Raw genomic sequence first — 18,481 nt, forward strand, 5'->3', positions numbered from 1 at the left:
GGTTTCATGTCCCTTTAATGCATGATGTATGAAATGAAATATATTTTTTTACATTGAAAATCCTTTGTCCAAAACAAATTTGTCTTCGCACATATGGTGTAGATAGTATGTAAACATCTGTTGACAGAGCAGCAGTATAGTGATAGTTCTTTGATATTAAAGGGACATTACATTGTGAAAATGACAGGCCTTAATTTGTTAGAGCATGTAATGTTTGCATGCTATACACCCAGGTAAAGTCCAGTTCAAGAGCAGCAATAATTGCATCTCCAGAGCAGAAAAATAGTTATATAGTTATAAGGGGGAAAATTCCTGGAGGCCCACTGTTGTTTTGGGTTGGGTTGTGACAGGAGGGAGGTGGACGGTCAATGGGCAGGGCTGGATGTTCAGTGGCAGAGTCAGGGCAGTCTGTGGGCAGGGGCAGGGTGTGCCATAGGAGCAGGTGGTGCGGTGCTGGTAGAGCCTAGAAAAACTATCGTGGGAAAACGAGGGCCAATCACAGTTGGGGGTATACTGATTCTTGCAGCTCTCAATTTGGACTTTATGTTTTTATTTAAAGGTATAGTGTCAGATTACAAGTTGAGTGTGCAAAAGCAAGTGTTACAGAGAGTTGATACTAATAACTGGCAGTCCATGTTACATTTTTATGCTGGTATTACAAGTCAATGGTTAATATTTATTGTACAAGCGTTAGTATGGGGCGCTCCACAGTAATCCTGGTGGATAGAGTGAATGTCCTATCGCTGACCCAGTCCACAACCTTCTATTATGCCTGTAATCCGGTGCCCTGGGAACTTTTTTAGGGTTTAAATGGATATTCTGATGCAAAGTTATATGTTCTACATAATTTGAATTTGTCATAATTTGAATATGTTCATAGTTCTAGAACTGGACTTTATTCAATTAAGGTGGGAGGAATTAGGCTTAGGGTTTATTGAGTTGGAGACTTTAGGGTTTATTGCAGTAATAAAGTCACAGATTGGATTTACTGTGCTCTAGGGGGCTGAGTCAATAGTAATTAAAGTTAACTGCAGTGGGGAGTTCACAGCTCAACTTTATGCGTGGGCCATTAGAGTTAAAACGTGTGAACACTGGTAACTATGTAATAAACATATCAATGTTGCAGTGGCTGGGGTCAGAAAGTCCATCACAGCTGGAGTTTAATCAATCTGCTAAAATAAAGCTTTGCTGTATCTACCTGTTTAGCTACTTGATCTTTCTTTACTAGACCAGTGGCTGCAGCAATGTTCCCAGCTCCCTCTACTGTCTTGTGTGCAACTGCTGTCACTCCTGTGACAACTGCTCCTCCAACATTAGACACTTGTTCTTTTGTCTTCTCAGCCACTGAAAATAAAAATAAATAGTTCAATGATTATTTTATCTATAAATTGCATTTGAGAGATTTGCAGTGTAATGTACTTTAAAGTAAATGAATTAACCTGTGCAACATGAAATGCATATTCACAATATTCTGTATATTACAAATTATATTTGATATACACAATTGTAATGCATTTAAAGGGACAGTAAACACATTATAATTGCAAGGCATTTCTGCTATGTTGCTGCATAATAACACATTTGCCAAGTCTTAATGTATTTAGAATAAATTAACCTCCTTTTTACTGCAATTGTTTTTTATTAGCCAAACTAGTATATGTCACCATTAAGGGACATAATATGACAACCACAACATTCTGAGAAACTCTCACCACTCTACACTCAGTTCCTGTGAGCTATTGAGCATTTGAACCCTGTTTCTGCTGTAGTATTATGTTGCTTTTGGTGTCAATATTTGTGAGTGACTTTTACTCTTTTAAATTGTGGAATAAATTTATATTTGATCGCCAGTTCCTGTTTTGCCGGTGTTCTATCAGAATCTGCACCTTTGTCAGAATCTGCTCCTTCTTACTGCACATGCTCAGTATGACGTAATCACACTCCACGTATGTTAAATAGGAATGTGTGGAATGCGATTATGTCATTCAGCAACATGCACAGTCAGAGGGAGCAGATTCTGACTTGGAAGCTGTAGTGTCGGAATTTGCTGCTCAAACAAATGTGCGCATGCGCTGTTCGATCGCTCATCGCTTGTTGTCACTGTCAGGAGGAAAAAGGCAACAATTATAGTGTGTCCTGTGTGTAGCCAGGATATATGTCCACCTTAAAGAACAACGCTAGGAGGAGACTCAAGGAGGAGCCAAAATTTGATGTGACACAATAGTGAATATATATTTAAATATACTTTATATATATATATATATATATATATATATATATATATACACACAAACACACAGGACACGCTATAATTGTTTCCTTTTTCATCCTGACCGTGACAAGCGATCTAATAGTGCATGCGCACATTTGTTTGAGCTGCAAATTCTGACACTACAGCTTCAAAGTCAGAATCTGCTCCCTCTGACTGCGCATGTTGCTGAATGACATAATCGCATTCCACAAATTCCTATTTAACATATGTGGAGTGTGATTACTTCATACAGAGCATGCCCAGTAAGAGGGAGCAGATTCTGACAAAGGAGCAGATTTTGATAGAACACTGTTATGATTTATATAGAAAGCCCTATTATTTGAGCTAGTGTAGCTCAAGGCCACGTGAGTCTGTTTTAAAGTGAAAGTCAATCCTAGCGTTGTACAAATGCTAGGATTGACTATTGAAGCAAATAAGGGGACTTTCATTCATGAAGTATAAGATACTTCATGTAGAAAGCTCCTTTATTTGTTTCAATCAATCGCCGTTTTTAGCTGCTACAGCAGCCCACGGCTAAGAGGTGATGTTTTTACCTCTTAGCCAATAGCTGTGCGGTAAATCCGGCTTGACACCCATGGGAGCCGGATTTATCGCACTGCTATAGGCTAAGAGGCTAAGAGGTGAAAATGTCACCTCTTAGCAAAAAAAAAATGTTTAGCAGTGGGCTGCTGTAGCAGCTAAGAACGGCGATTGATTGAAACAAATAAAGGAGCTTTCTACATGAAGTATCTTATACTTCATGAATGAAAGTCCCCTTTATTTCTTTCAATAGTAAATCCTAGCGTTTGTACAATGCTAGGATTGACTTTCACTTTAAAGGGATATTAACTCCACATTGTTTCTTTCATGATTCAGATAGAGCATGCAATTTTAAGCAACTTTCTAATTTACTCCTATTATCAATTTTTCTTTGTTCTCATGTTATCTTGATTTGAAAAAGCAGTAATAAAAGGTTAGGAACCGGCCCATTTTTTAGTTCATCACCTTGGTAGAGCTTGCTGATTGGTTTGCTACATTTAGCCACAAATCAGCAAGTGCTACCCAGGTGCTGAACAAAAAATGGTCCGGCTCTAAAGCTTACAGTACTGCTTTTTCAAATCAAGATAGCATGAGAACAAAGAAAAATTGATAATAGGAGTAAATTAGAAAGGTGCTTAAAATATCATGCTCTATCTGAATCATGAAAGAAAAAAAATTGGGTTTAGTATCCCTTTAATAAGCGTTTTTAATTTGAGGTTTCTTTGAGGTTAACTACAAGCATGTTGCAACTATTGGATACAAATGTCCTCTTATACTGAGTCCTGTTTTAGCACAGCAGTAAGACTATAGGTTTGGAATTTGGGGATCAGGGTTCAATCCTCATTGTCTTTGACTTATATATTTCATATCCCAATAGACTCCACCCACCATTTGCCCTATTTCGAGGAGCCAATCTGGGCTTTAGAACACAGACAACAAGGCTAGTAATGGCCATAGAATTAGTATATAATACATTGTTTTGCTGTTGTTATCTGATAAAATTAATTAGGGACAGATATGTAGCAGATTTAGCCTTGAGAAGTCAGCAGGGTGCAATTCAAGCTCTGAGAAATAGAAATTTCTCAATTTTCAGTGCTAAATTAAATGAAAAGGGGGCAAAATATAACGAAAACATATTACTAAATTGTTTCATTATGCATAACTAAACATTTTATATAAAAAGGGTTTGTGTCACTTTCATTTCATAATCAACTATACATTTAATTAAATTAGTTCTACAAATAAAACCACATTTCATTAGACAATATAAGAAAGAATTGTCCTTTAGCTTTATGTCTTGCTCTATATATATTCATGCTAAAACAACAGTAACAATCTAGTTTGCAGGAGGTTTATAGGAGGTAATGCAGCTATCATTGTTATGCTTCTCATGACTAAATGTTATCTGTGTCTATGAGAGAGTTGACACTACATTTGTCTTCTGCTGTTTGATGTGTCAGTCTAATCCATTCTTTCCGAGGGTAATGTATGCTAATCCTCTCTCGCTGTATGTCTAGGCTCCCTGTTTAGCCTGAACTACACTTGTGCAAGAATCTTCTACAACATGAGCTGTTGCACCACAGTTAAATAATAAATATGTGCAGTTGTTTTTTTTTTCATGTTGGCCAGACGTCAAGCACATCACCCTGCTAGTCTGTTACCCACCCACTCTCTCTAAACTCTTTTCTTTTTTTTCATTGTTGCAACCTTTAAATACAGGATTACATAATCAACAAATGCTTAATAAAAATACAATAACACTTTTCCCCTGCCCCCTGTTTCATGTGACAGCCATCAGCTAATCACAAAACATATATACATACTGTATATATTGTGAACTCTTGCACATGGTTAGAAGGAGCTGGGGCCTCAGAAAGTGTACATCTAAAACATTTGTGCAAATTTTGATAAGGAAATAGAATTTGTTTTTTTTTAAACTGCATGCTCAGTCTGAATCATAAACATTTCATTTTGGATTTTGTGACCACCAGTACTGAAACAAATATGTTAGTCTGGTATGTCTCTATCCATAGCATCCAGTGTCCAATATACCTATAGGCATTTGTTAAAAAAAATATTTCAACATAGGCTTGATATTATTATTTTTAATTAAATGTACTGGTAACCCATATGCCTTACCAAGCTTATACAGTTCTTATCAAAGTAATTACGTTAACAAGGACCATTCCTAGATTTTTAATTGTAATTCTAAAGCAGTTCTCCTTAGGTATTTTAGACACCAACCTAGGATGGCTTGTGTTGTCACCTCCCTGGCTGGTTAAATAAACTGTATCGTCTTTCATTCTGTATTTAGTAAAAGTCTAAGCCCTGTACAGCTAATCAGAAACTGAACTGGGCAATGCATAGGCTCTTCTAAATACAAATGTTTTTGGGTTGACACTACTGGATGTTCTCACTAGTGGTGATATCGCCAGGCACAAATAGACTGATATGAGAATAATCTTCTATTTATCATGGGGACTGGTGGGATAAATTGACTGCTACATCAGCAGGGCCAGATTGGGAGTAAAAAGCATCCCTGGAAAATTTGGAGACCAGTCTCCTTAACCCAATATTTTTTAGAAATTAAAATATATTGGTTTGTAGTAAACAAAAGTGCCAGATTGTTGTTATATAGGCACCCTAAAACCCAACTGCATCAATTAATCACCTCTTTAAATTGTAGCTTTCCAGCCCCAGCTGCTGCAGCCCACCGGGATATCTTCTGCTATCCCGGTAAGCCAATCCAGCCTTGTACATCAGCCTTTGGTCATGGACCATTTCTTACACAAGTTAAAGCCATAACAAAAAATAATGTAGATTATTTGACCATACCTGTTGTTACTCCATGAACAACTCCGTCCCTGGTTTTGGAGCCTTAAAATAAAATAAGAGAAAGCACAATTATTTTATGAGAAACTCTTTAACAAATATAGAAAAAGTAACCCCAAAACTAAAATCTAAATGTTCTGTGTGATATAAGCAACTATGCAATTAAAAAGTGTTATTCAATCGAAAACAATCTATTACAGTTGGCTACATTGCACTTGTTTAAATTTAAGTTAAAATTAATACTGCAGTATTGATCTTGTACTTCCTACTAATCCTTATTGGCCGATAAGGACAACTGTCTCTGATTTACTGGTGGAATGAGACGCATCTATGCAAATATAAAATAAACATGTATTTATTTATTATAAGAACAAGAGTATTTTAGAATATAAAAAAAACTAAAGGGACTACAATGTCCCTTTAATAATGCCTTTAACAAGGTTTTAGGTTACAAAAACAGTAACTTCAAAAATAAAAAAAATTGCAGGAAGAATTAACCTGACACCTCTCACAGGGACCAATTCTAATCTATTCGAAAATATTCTAGAATTAGAGATCATTCCAATTTAAGACAAAAACCTAATGGTTTGTAATGATTTTACACTGTGAAAAGCCATTAGATACTCTTGGGCCAATTTATCAATGTCTGGCAGACATCGCTGAATGCTGACAGTATACCCTGTCGGCATTTAACATTGCACAAGCAGTTCTGGTGAATGATCGGGCGGACCAATGTCCACAGTCTCAGAGGCGGTGGATGAGTTAGGAGCAGTGGTCTTAAGACACATCTGCATTGGGGCCGATTGACAACTTGTTAAATCAGCCGCTCTGAATTAAGCAACCAACTCAGTGGTGCTCCAAACCATCACAAAATATGTTTTGCTCCAGTTTGTGCACAACTTTTGGATTTAATCTCTTGGAACCCCATTTGGCCTGTTAAATCCAGCATGTATGGACTATTTAAATATTTATGTTTATATTTTATTTTATACATAATTATGCACTAATTTAAGGATATTTTTTTTTAAAGATTATATTTTATGTAGGGGACAGTAAACACCAAGCGGCCCATTTATCAAGCTCCAAACGGAGCTTGTGGGCCTGTGTTTCTGGCGAGTCTGAAGACTTGCCAGAAACAGCAGTTATGAAGCAGCGGTCTAAAGACCGCTGCTTCATAACCCTGTCCGCCTGCTCTGATGAGGCGGACAGGAATCGCCGGAATTCAACCCGATCGAGTGCGATCGGGTTGATTGACACCTCTCTGCTGGCGGCCGATTGGCCACGAGTCAGCAGGGGGCAGCGTTGCACCAGCAGCTCTTGTGAGCTGCTGGTGCAATGTTAAATGCGGAGAGCGTATTGCTTTCCTCATTCAGCGAGGTCTTGCGGACCTGATCCGCACTGTCGGATCAGGTCCACAAGACCTTTGATAAATAGGCCCCTAAAGATTGTTATATACAGTGCTTAGTTATGCATAATAAAAAAACTTAATATATTTAGAATGATTTAATTATTATTATGCCTCCTTTCATGCAATTTATCTTTAAAAATTGAGTGATTCCTTATTCTCAGAACTTGATATAACCCTGCTCACTTATCAAAGCTAACACTGCTACCTTTTTGTCCCTAATTGGCTTTGGCTTTATCAGATAACAACTGTTAAACAATGTCACTATTAGCAGAATGTCCATTAGTCCTGTCTATAGACAAATCATGCACTGAAACAAACAGCATAGACACCCCCACTGATTGACTAGACACAACATCATGGCCCAGTGTAACCCTGCCCCTCCCAACATGGCCCTAATCACAATATCCCAATATCATCAAGACAGGGGGAAAATATATCCAAGCAATTGGATATATTTTCCCCCTGTCTTGATGATATTGGGCCATGTCGTGTTGCTTTTTCCTTTATCCATAGGCACATATACATGGGAGTGTCAGAGGATATCTGACTGTCTCTGCGCTTTGGATACAGTGTGCTGAACCACTGAGAAGTGTCAGTCTGCTCTACTAGCACCAGTGGGGTTCTTTATGTTTGTGAGTATTCACATTCTCTAATATCTGCTCATTATCCCTGTACTGGCGATATTAGGCCATGGTGGCGCCTCTGTTTTTAATTCTTTTTTATTTTTATTTTACAGGCAAGTTTGTATTTATTTTAACTAGGTAGAATAGTTATTAAATAGTTATTAACTATTTAATAACTACCTAGCTAAAATGAATGCAAACCTGTAAAATAAAACCTAACCTATGTTACAATAACACCTAACACTACGCTACAATTAAATCAATTCCCTACATTAAATACAATTAAATAAATTAAATTAAATGAGCTAAATCACAAAAAACCCACACTAAATTACAGAAAATAAAAAACAAATTACAAGATATTTAAACTAATTACACCTAATCTAAGAGCCCTATCAAAATAAAAAAGCCCCCCCCCCCACAAATAAAAAAAACCCTAGCCTAAACTAACCTATCAATAGCCCTTAAAACAGCCAATGGAACAGCCAATAGAATGCGAGATCAATACTATTGGCTGATTGGATCAGCCAATAGGATTGAAGTTCAATCCTATTGGCTGATCCAATCAGCCAATAGGATTTTTGTCTACCTTAATTCCGATTGGCTGATAGAATTCTATCAGCCAATCGGAATCTAAGGGACGCCATCTTGGATGACATCATTTAAAGGAACCTTCATTTGTTGTTAGTCCGTCGGAAGAAGAGGATGCTCCGCGTTGGATGTCTTGAAGATGCCCATCTGGAGGACCACTTCTGCCCGTCTGGAGGACCACGTCTGCTGGCTTCGTTGAGGACATCTTGCCGCTTGGATGAAGACTTCTCCTGGTAAGTGAATCTTCGGGAGTTAGTGTTAGGATTTTTTTAAGGGTATATTGGGTGGGTTTTATTATTAGGTTAGGGCTTTGGGCAGCAATAGAGCTAAATGCCCTTTTGAGGGCAATGCCCATCCAAATGCCCTTTTCAGGGCAATGGGGAGCTTAGGTTTTTTTAGTTAGGCTTTTATTTGGGGGGTTGGTTGTGTGGGTGGTGGCTTTTACTGTTGGGGGGTTGTTTGTAAAAATTTTTATAGGTAAAAGAGCTGATTTCTTTGGGGCAATGCCCCACAAAAGGCCCTTTTAAGGGCTATTGATAGTTTAGTTTTAGGCAAAGGGTTTTTTTTTATTTTGGGGGGGGCTTTTTTTATTTTGATAGGGCTATTAGATTAGGTGTAATTAGTTTAAATGTCTTGTAATGTCTTGTAATTTGTTTTTTATTTTCTGTAATTTAGTGTTTTTTGGGGGATTTAGCTAATTTAATTTATTTAATTGTCATTTAATGTAGGGAATTGATTTAATTGTAGTGTAGTGTTAGGTGTTATTGTAACATAGGTTAGGTTTTTTTTTTACAGGTCAATTTGTATTTATTTTAGCTAGGTAGTTATTAAATAGTTAATAACTATTTAATAACTATTCTACCTAGTTAAAATAAATACAAACTTGCCTGTAAAATAAAAATAAACCCTAAGCTAGCTACAATGCAACTATTAGTTATATTGTAGCTAGTTTAGGGTTTATTTTATAGGTATTTAGTTTTAAATAGGAATTATTTAGGTAATAATTTTAGGTTTTATTTATTTTTATTTTAATTATATTTAAGTTAGGGGGTGTTAGGGTTAGGTTTAGACTTAGGTTTAGGAGTTAATAAATTTAGAATAGTGGCGGCGACGTTTAGGACGCCAGATTAGGGGTTAATAAATATAATGTAGGTGTTGGCGATGTTGGGGCAGCAGATTAGGGGTTAATAAATATAATGTAGGTGGCGGCGATGTCCGGAGCGGCAGATTAGGGGTTAATAAGTATAATGCAGGTGTCGGCGATGTCGGGTGCGGCAGATTAGGGGTTAATAAGTGTAAGATTAGGGGTGTTTAGACTCAGAGTTCATGTTAGGGTGTTAGGTGTAAACATAAAATGTGTTTCCCCATAGGAATCAATGGGGCTGCGTTACTGAGTTTTACGCTGCTTTTTGGCAGGTGTTAGACTTTTTCTCAGCCGGCTCTCCCCATTGATGTCTATGGGGAAATCGTGCACGAGCATGTACAACCAGCTCACCGCTCACTTAAGCAGCGCTGGTATTGGAGTGCGGTATGGAGCTCAATTTTGCTCTACGCTCACTTCTTGCCTTTAAACGCTGGGTTTGTAAAACCCGTAATAACAGCGCTGTAGGAAAGTGAGCGGTGAGACAAAACTGCACGTTAGCACCGCACAGCTCATAACGCAAAACTCGTAATCTGGCCGTATGATTTTATGTAAAAAAATAATAATAATCCAGGGTGTGGCCATGATAGGTCGCAATACTAGAGGCTCCCACTAACATCTTAATAATACGCTGATTATCAACCTAAGAATGTAGCGATCACCTCTTTGGCAGTAAGATTTCAATGGAACCTTTCCTTTTTACGAATCTCATAAAAAGCTCCTGGACCTGACCAATTTTACAGCTACTATTCTCATGTACAACGTCCTTTAATGAATCTACACTGTTAAAGCATTTAATTTTATTGATTTGCAATGAAAGGAGATCATTTATATAAACCTAATGCATTTGTTCAAGGATCCATTTACAGAGTGTTTAACACTTTTCTTAATTGATTTTCTTATAATGTTAGAAGAGAGGGAACAATAGATTGACCTGTTTATATTTCTATACATAGTAGATTCTACTCCTATTGAAAAGCTTATTGTAGACACAATCTACAAAAATCCCCAGAGACCTTGAAGGGACAGTAAACACTAAGGGCCAATTTACGAGTGGAGCGCTCCACTCATTTCAGGGAAGCTTTGCGCTTATGAGAGAGCGTGCTTCCAGGTTCTTATGCTGTGAGACACGGCAGAGAACCTAGCGAAGCAAAGAGGGTAAGTCGAGCAGCGATGGGCAGCAAAGTGTAAATATATATGAATATATGTGTAAGAAAGAGCATCCACACTAAAGTGGAAAAAAATGTACACTGATGCTAAGGCAAAAGGACACCCAAAACCTGCAGCTGAATCCCTAGGCTCAGTACAGAGGGATCCCCAATCTCACTATACTTTGCAAGGGTACAATGTTTGGGAAAAGGGATGGGATAGCGCTGGTAAAGGCTGTTTCTAATGCAAAAAACAAACAAACAATAATATATATATATATATATATATATATATATATATATAGATGTATATATGAATGCACAACAAGTTTCAACATATAAGTGATCTGGAAAAATCAGAAAAGCTCAAATACCCAGTTCATATATGTACATATCAAAAAATGTGGGTTAGGGGGGTGTAGCCAGCGCTCGAGGGAGATGGCTGCACTTCTGTGAGCTCTGGACTCCCTGTATGGCATTATACACAGAAACCAAAGCCTAACACCTCTAAACTACCGGAATTGACCAGTAACCACAACCTGATGATGTTGTGATTTCTTTGGCATAACCTGGTTAAGGGGAAAGTGAGTTAACTCCGGAGAGAGCCATAAATTGCCATATCAAGCCATGTGGGTAGGCTGCAGGAGTTTGCGGCGCCACGCCACATCGCAGTAGCATAGGCAGAAGACCACAGCTGAATAACAGCTTTTACCCTGGCTGACAACAGACAAGCTGCAGGATACTATCTCCTCAAACATGCAAGAATTAACACAACCGAAAAAAGTATCCCTGATACGCATTGACAAGATGAAAACTTTAAATTAAAGCTTTATTATATGGAAGGCTCTTATATTTTACATGCTGAGAATTACCCCGAAGCACTATAAGCCACGCTTTCCACACTTAAAGCCTATATAAACACCACTGTGAACAGAGCGTTTATGGGGTCTGAATGCATAATAATGATCCTGTAATCCAAATGAGGGAAACTACCTCTCTATAAGCTAGACAGCTTCAGAAATGAACATGTAAAAGTCACTGATATCTAGAGCTCGCTATCTCCACATACAGTGATAACTATATCTATTACTGACACTAAATGAGGTGCCTTTTCATATCTTCATGAACTTTGCTTGACTAAGCAGGGAACCATCAATCTTAGGCCCTAAACCATAACAGAAGCTATACAGTAAATATTCCTGGTGAAGGCTGCCCTGGACAGCATATTTAAATAAGGCCTCTTATCAGGGCCGTCTTTAACACAGGGCAAAAGGGGCAGCTGCCCAGGGCCCAGTCTCTGTTGAGGGGCCCAAGAGTCCAAATTTTTTTTTTTTTTATGGTTCATACCCGACTGCTGATGGGACATGGGGAACACACACATTCAGTCCTAATACTGTCACAGTCAAAAGTACTCTGTTTATATATTATTATTTTTTTAAAAACTGTGCCAGACCGTGCCGGTGTCATGTGCCATGCCAAGCTATTGCCATGTGCTGTTTTAGATGTGCACTGTGCAGCACTGAATGCTAAACCCTAACTCGGCATCCAGCCATTCCCACTGCATCAGAAAAGGTCCTACTGGGGTTAGCACTGTTACCAGGTAACTGCTTTGGTTTTGGGGATTGTTTCTGGGTAGGGCTGACTGTAGGCGCATGCAGCAGAAAGCTGGAGCGGCAGGCACGTGAGGATTTGAGCATCTGTGAAGCTGCATACACTGCTCTCTTCAGTCTTGAGGCTGTATGACACATCTCACACTGTATCCATGCATCCTTGGACAGACAGCATCCAGTCTGCTGGTCCCCTTAGCCCTGCTCTTTTTGCTGTGGCCCTAAGATCAACTAACTGAAGTTTGTTAGGGGAACAGTGCTTTGTAGAAAGGTGTCAGTGGGAAGAATAAGTGAGTGCACACACGCCCCTCCACATGCAGCATTGTCTAGTGCAGGGTGAGAGGGAACTTATTCCTTGCAAAGAAGTGACATGTGCTGCTGTGGCTGATGTATAGTGTCATGCTGATACTTCACACATTAATGTAAGGTTTATTTTTATAGTTTTTATTTTCTCTCTGTCTCAGAGTTTACAGCTTCCCATAGTAGTTCTGCTGTTCTAGTCAGTAAACTTATATTTGTCTGCACCTCCATGCTTCCTCCTCAGTCTTTACCTTGCTTTGCTCCTGTTGGTTGCCCTAAATCTCTTTAACCAGCTAACCTCACACCAGAATCACATTCAAAAGAATATTAAATGAATCAACAGTGGAGGAATTTATATATGTATTTACTTATTAGTACTGATTAGGTCCAGTTTCACATATTGCAATTTATGTCATTTTTTAAAAATGATTAGCCCAGCAGTGGATGATCTACCGCTGGGCTAATAATAATAAAAAAAAAAAAAAATTGATTTAGTTGTTTTTTGGGATGTTGGGGTGGAGAGCGAAATTGCATGGGGTGGGGGTGGGGGGGCAAGAAAATTTTTGCCCAGGGTCCAGTCAATATTAAAGATGGCCCTGCCTCTTATCTTTATAATTCTGACTAGCCTGCACACGTGGAGAACATCTTGCACATTATCTTTGACATTGAGCAGTATGCTGTACGAGTTATTATCCTCGATCACTTAACTAATCATTATCAGCATGTCTCCAAAAAAAGGAAATAAAGCAGACAAGCTGTTAAGGAAACCAGTTTCTTCAACCCCCTCCATCAACATTTTTAAAAAAAATATAGAAACTCCCTCTAAAGCAATGTCTCGACCCTCTGATACTAGATTTAGGGCTTCATCGCTGTCCTCGGACGCTGAGGATAAACACCTGGACACAGCTATCTCTGTCCCTTTTTGGTTTCCTTGCCATCTAAAAAAGTCTTTTCAACACTTGTAAGTCAAGTTCCACAGCGTATCAGAGATGAGATATCAGATATCAAGAAAGAAATCTCAGATATGGGCCAAAGAGTGGTGAAGCTTGCTCTAACTTAATCTTTCTCCATACACAAGTATCTAAGCAAGAGGACACTATAACACAAATGGAAAATAAAATTGATGACTTGGCAAATAGGAGCTGTCACAGTAATATTCAAATCCGGGGTATCCCAGAAACAATAATGGCTGCTGACCTAGAGCAACATCTGCAAGGGTTATTTACCTATCTTCTCGATACAGATGAAGATGCAACCATAGCTCTAGATAGATTCCATAGAGCACTGTGAGCTAAACCCCTGGGAGACCAACCTCCAAATGACATAATTGTCAAAATGTCCAGTTTTCCGATTAAAGGGGAAATAATGAAAAAAGAAAGACAAAAACACCCAATAAAATACTGATTTGATTTTGTTCAACTTTTTGAAGATTTAACTCCCAGGAATTTGCAAAAAAAGAAGGGACCTCTTAACATCAACCTGCACAAACTCAAAACACCTTATAGATACGGCCACCCATTCAACCTGCAAATCTTGTGGAAAGGCAGGTGGATAATTTGCAGCTCCCCAGATGATGTGGGGAAAATTTGCAGAGAAGAAAATGCCTCCATCCCCTTCATGGGACATTCAAGCTTCTCCTGTTAAAGATGGAACAGGTCCACCCCCTCTACCTCAAAGGTCCTAATGGCAGCAAATTCCAGCAAAGAAATCTAAAAGATTTACATCGGACGGTGACAGGTTTAAAGTTCTTTTCACACATACTGTAATTTAGCTGTTGCTCTCTATACTAAGTTATAGCTCATTATCAATGTACTTTGTGCCCTAGGTAGTACTGTAAGTTAGCTTAAACAAGAAATTCAACTTGGATGTTTAAATTGTTATGTTGCACATTAACCCTTGAGGTTTGCTCTGATTCCCTTTGTTTCTCACATGGGACACACCATGCAAATTAAAAAAATGTTAAGCAGTACTCAGTAAAATAAGTTATGATCACTCTGAATCTTATCTGAAACTTTGGTTGTATGCTTGACTGAAAAATGTCTAGATTGCAGTTATCTCTTGAGGGAAAACTTAATTCATATATATATTTAGGCATATTGCATTTTTAAATTGCACTTATTGCCCACTAGGGGAATGTTCTCCCCTTTACTTAGTATTTCTATACTTAGTACAGTTAGGTACACCAGTTGTGTACAGTTTGTTGTTATCTATGTTGTTTCTGTTTTGTTCTGTACAATTTTTGTTTGTTTTTCAAGGATTACACTATTCACTATTGTGAAGATTCTGCTTCAAAACTACAAAAGCATTCTCAATGTAGATCATTGTTCCTACTATGTCACACTCTAACTCTCAAAATATACACATTATTTCACAAAATGTAAAGGGGTTTAACTGTCCGAATAAGAGGGCTTTGGCTTTACTGGATATGCGAAAGAGAGGTGGGGAAATTTTACTTTTACAGGAGACTCACTTTAAAGCCAACAAAATCCCCAAATACTTTTCCTCTCATTTTCCCCAGCATTTCCATAGCACAAATGTAAATAAAAAAACAAAAGGGGTTAGCAGATTGAAAGAGATAAAGAAGGAAGGTACATGGGCATCTCTGGTTTGTTGTTTGGCAAACCTGTAACTATAATCAATCTATATGCCCCCAACCTAGGCCAAGACACTTTTTTCTTGCAAATTACTACAAAAAATACTAACCTTTGTAAAGACCCCCTTATAGTTGCAGGGGATCGGAATATCCCGCTGGGCCCTAACATAGATAGCTCAAACCCTCTTATACGCATAAATAAAAAAGCACTTAATTTAATATGGAAAGATATCAAAACCCTAACCCTGCATAATGCTTGGAGGTATGCACACCCACATATGAAAGATTACACATTTTTCTTTAACTCAGAAAAAGTCACTCGAGAACAGATTATATATTAGTCGACCATATCACTTTATCTTTATTTAAACAAATTAACATTAAACATACCTCATGGTCAGATCACTCCATGGTAGAATGTGCTATGCACTGGCCTTCAATCCCAATCAAACCTTTCGTATGGAGATTAGAAAATTCCTTACTGTCAGACCCAACAATATTAGAGAAGTTGAGAAAACAGCTAGACATCTATTTTAATATAAATGATATACTGGAATCTAAGTCCACTATGATCTGGGAAGCTCACAAAGCTTTCATACGGGGGAATTTATTAAAATAAGCTCACACAAACATAAACAAACTTTAGCAATCTATATCAAATTTGCTCAGGATGTATCCGAAGCAGATTATCTGCTAAAACTAAATCCAAATGATCTTACTCTGATAGATAACCTAAAAGAAAAGAGAAGTAGACTATCTGCCCACTTACAAATTGAATCTCAAAGACAAGTTTTTTTTAAAACAAAAATATTACGGAAAATGGAATAAACCTGGTAAATTATTAGCTCTAAAAAAAAACAAAATTTAAGATCCTACATCCATTCCCTTACTTTGAGCAAAGGGAATACAATAGAATATATGAAAACTATTAGTAGGCTCTTCCAATCGTTTTATAATAATTTATACAATCTCTTTCCTAAGAGATCAGTGGACCTAAATAAAACAAAATGTGAGGCATACCTGGAAAATATACCCTTGCCCAAGTTAAGTCCAAACGACATTGAGTTTCTAGAATCTCCAATCACAAGTAGAGATATATTAGAAGCCATAAAAGATATAAAGCCAGATAAAGCCCCAGGCCCAGATGGGTTCACCAATCGATATTACAAAACATTCGCTATGCAACTCACACCCCATCTCCTAGCACAATTTAACCATATATCAAATTTCAAGCTACAAGCTCATATTTCGGTCCTCATTAAGCCAGGAAAACCCCGGAAACCCCAGAAAATTTCAGACCTATTTCTCTATTGAATAAACCAACTCTTGCCAAATTTAGTTCATTCTGATCAAGTGGGGTTTGTACACCAAAGAGAAGCTAAAGACAATGAGGCCCATTTATCAAGCTCCGTACGGAGCGTGCGGGCCCGTGTTTCTGGAGAGTCTTCAGACTCGCTAGAAACAGCAGTTATGAAGCAGCAGTCTAAAGAAATCTGCTCCATAACCCTGTCCACCTGATCTGATGAGGCGGACAGGAATCGCCACAATTCAACCCGATCGAGTACGATTGGGTTGATTGACACCTCCCTGCTGGCGGCCCATTGGCCACGAAATGGCACCAGGCAGGGATGTCCATTGTCTCCTCTTCTATTTGTGCTATCCCTAGAACCATTAGCTATACGATTACGTAAAAACCCAAACATTGTAGGAATCAACATACAAGATCAAACCTACAAATTAGCTATGTTCGCAGATGACATTCGTATGACTCTGACGTCTCCATTACACTCACTTGCAACAGTCTAATCCGAATTGGAAACATATAGTACAGTATCCAACTTTCTAATTAATGCCCTAAAATCTGAACTTTATCTTATAAATTTAACAAGTGATGTTCTCACAATTCGGCAACAATACTCAAATTCAGAAACAGGCCTTAAAGTACCTAGGAATATTTTTAACTTCTAGTATAGATGATTTACGTAAATTGAACTATGGGCAGTTACAAACTGAATTTATCGCCCTAACCTTCAATTGGCTCCCAAAAAATATTTTTTGGTTAGGAATAATAGCAGCATCTAAAATGATGCTTCTTCCAAAAGCACTAAATGTAATGCAAGCTCTCCCAATTCCAGGTACTACAGTAGAAGTACGCAAATTACAATTGATCATAGACAAATATATCTGGCACCGTAGGCCACCAAGAGTAGCTAGAAATACACTGTACACACATAGAGAAGACGGGGTCCTCGGTGTCCCAAATCTCTATCTATATAAATTGGCGATATCTCTAAATAGAATTTATTTAAATGAAACATTTAAATGAAACATCCACCTAGAATCACACCTAATGAATACAATTCATATGGGAGGATCATGTTGGGCCCCCCAAAAATTATCATTAAACACATTTTCTTTATATCCAATCATAAAGGAAACCTGGACATACTGGACCACTATCCGCAATAAACATCTCCTTATCTCATCCCCTTATTCTCCATTTACAACTTTATTGTCCAACAAAGGCTTATCAACAGAGAGTTATGGAGTGAGCTTGCACACCTCTGACCCGGTCTCAATGTCGGATCTCTTTCCTATACACACAATTTCAGAGCTAGGTCATATAGTACAATGGCAAACATTATTAGAAAAAGGCCTCACTCAATTTAATCCCTGGTTGTTTTATCACCAAGTCAGACACTAAATTCTTACCCAGAAGGCAAAAAAGGACTTGTTGAGACCATTAATTGTTTTTGAGTCTTTATGCATTCAACAACACACTCCTAAAAAAGTGATATCAATAATGTATAGAAACCTTCTTAGATTAATCTCTCCCCTAAAACCTAGTTATACAAAAAAATTGGAAAGGGAACTAACTCAATCTATTTCACTTAAACAGTGGACATCTTGGTTCAAAGCCACTTCTAAATCAGCCCACTCTGCAGCAACCTTGCAAACTAATATAACAAGCATTACCAGATGGTATTTGACACCTAGCAAATAAAAAAACATGTTCCGCAACGCCAGCAATAAGTGCTGGAGGGGCTGTGACCATGAGGGCATTATGCTCCACATTTGGTGGGGGTGTGATGTCCTTCGTCCTTTTTGGGATCAAATCCATAACCAAGCATGTGAAATAATTGATACACAAAATACCCTTACTCCAGAAAGGATTCTTTTTAATGATCTATCTGAAATTTCTTGCAAAATTACAAGACACTTATATCAAATTATGATAAATGCGTCAAAAAGACATTCCTACACTCTTTTCAGCTGGATAGAACTAGTAAAAACCACCCTAACCCTAGAGAGATACCATTATTTTAAAGTATTTCTATGATGTCCCTTTCAACTAGTTTGACAAAGTTATGGACTGAGGGTACAGTAGATAATGCTGGCATAAATTCTGATTTTTTAGCCACATTGCTAAAACCTATTGATTCAGTG

General features: G+C 37.9%; 1 protein-coding gene across 2 annotated transcripts in view; it reads right to left on the reverse strand.

The window, feature by feature from the left end:
- Nucleotides 1-18,481, reverse strand: part of SNCA (synuclein alpha) — a 290,489-nt gene that overhangs the window by 247,526 nt on the left and 24,482 nt on the right. For both annotated transcript variants that reach the window (XM_053703430.1, XM_053703429.1), the window contains exons 3-4: nt 5,627-5,668; nt 1,199-1,344 (exon numbers count right to left, since the gene is read on the reverse strand). In XM_053703430.1, coding sequence (XP_053559405.1) covers nt 1,199-1,344; nt 5,627-5,668 — 188 coding nt within the window. The remainder of the gene's footprint in view (nt 1-1,198; nt 1,345-5,626; nt 5,669-18,481) is intronic.

This window comes from Bombina bombina, chromosome 2 (genome assembly GCF_027579735.1).
Source record: "Bombina bombina isolate aBomBom1 chromosome 2, aBomBom1.pri, whole genome shotgun sequence".
Classification (NCBI taxonomy): Eukaryota; Metazoa; Chordata; class Amphibia; order Anura; family Bombinatoridae; genus Bombina; species Bombina bombina.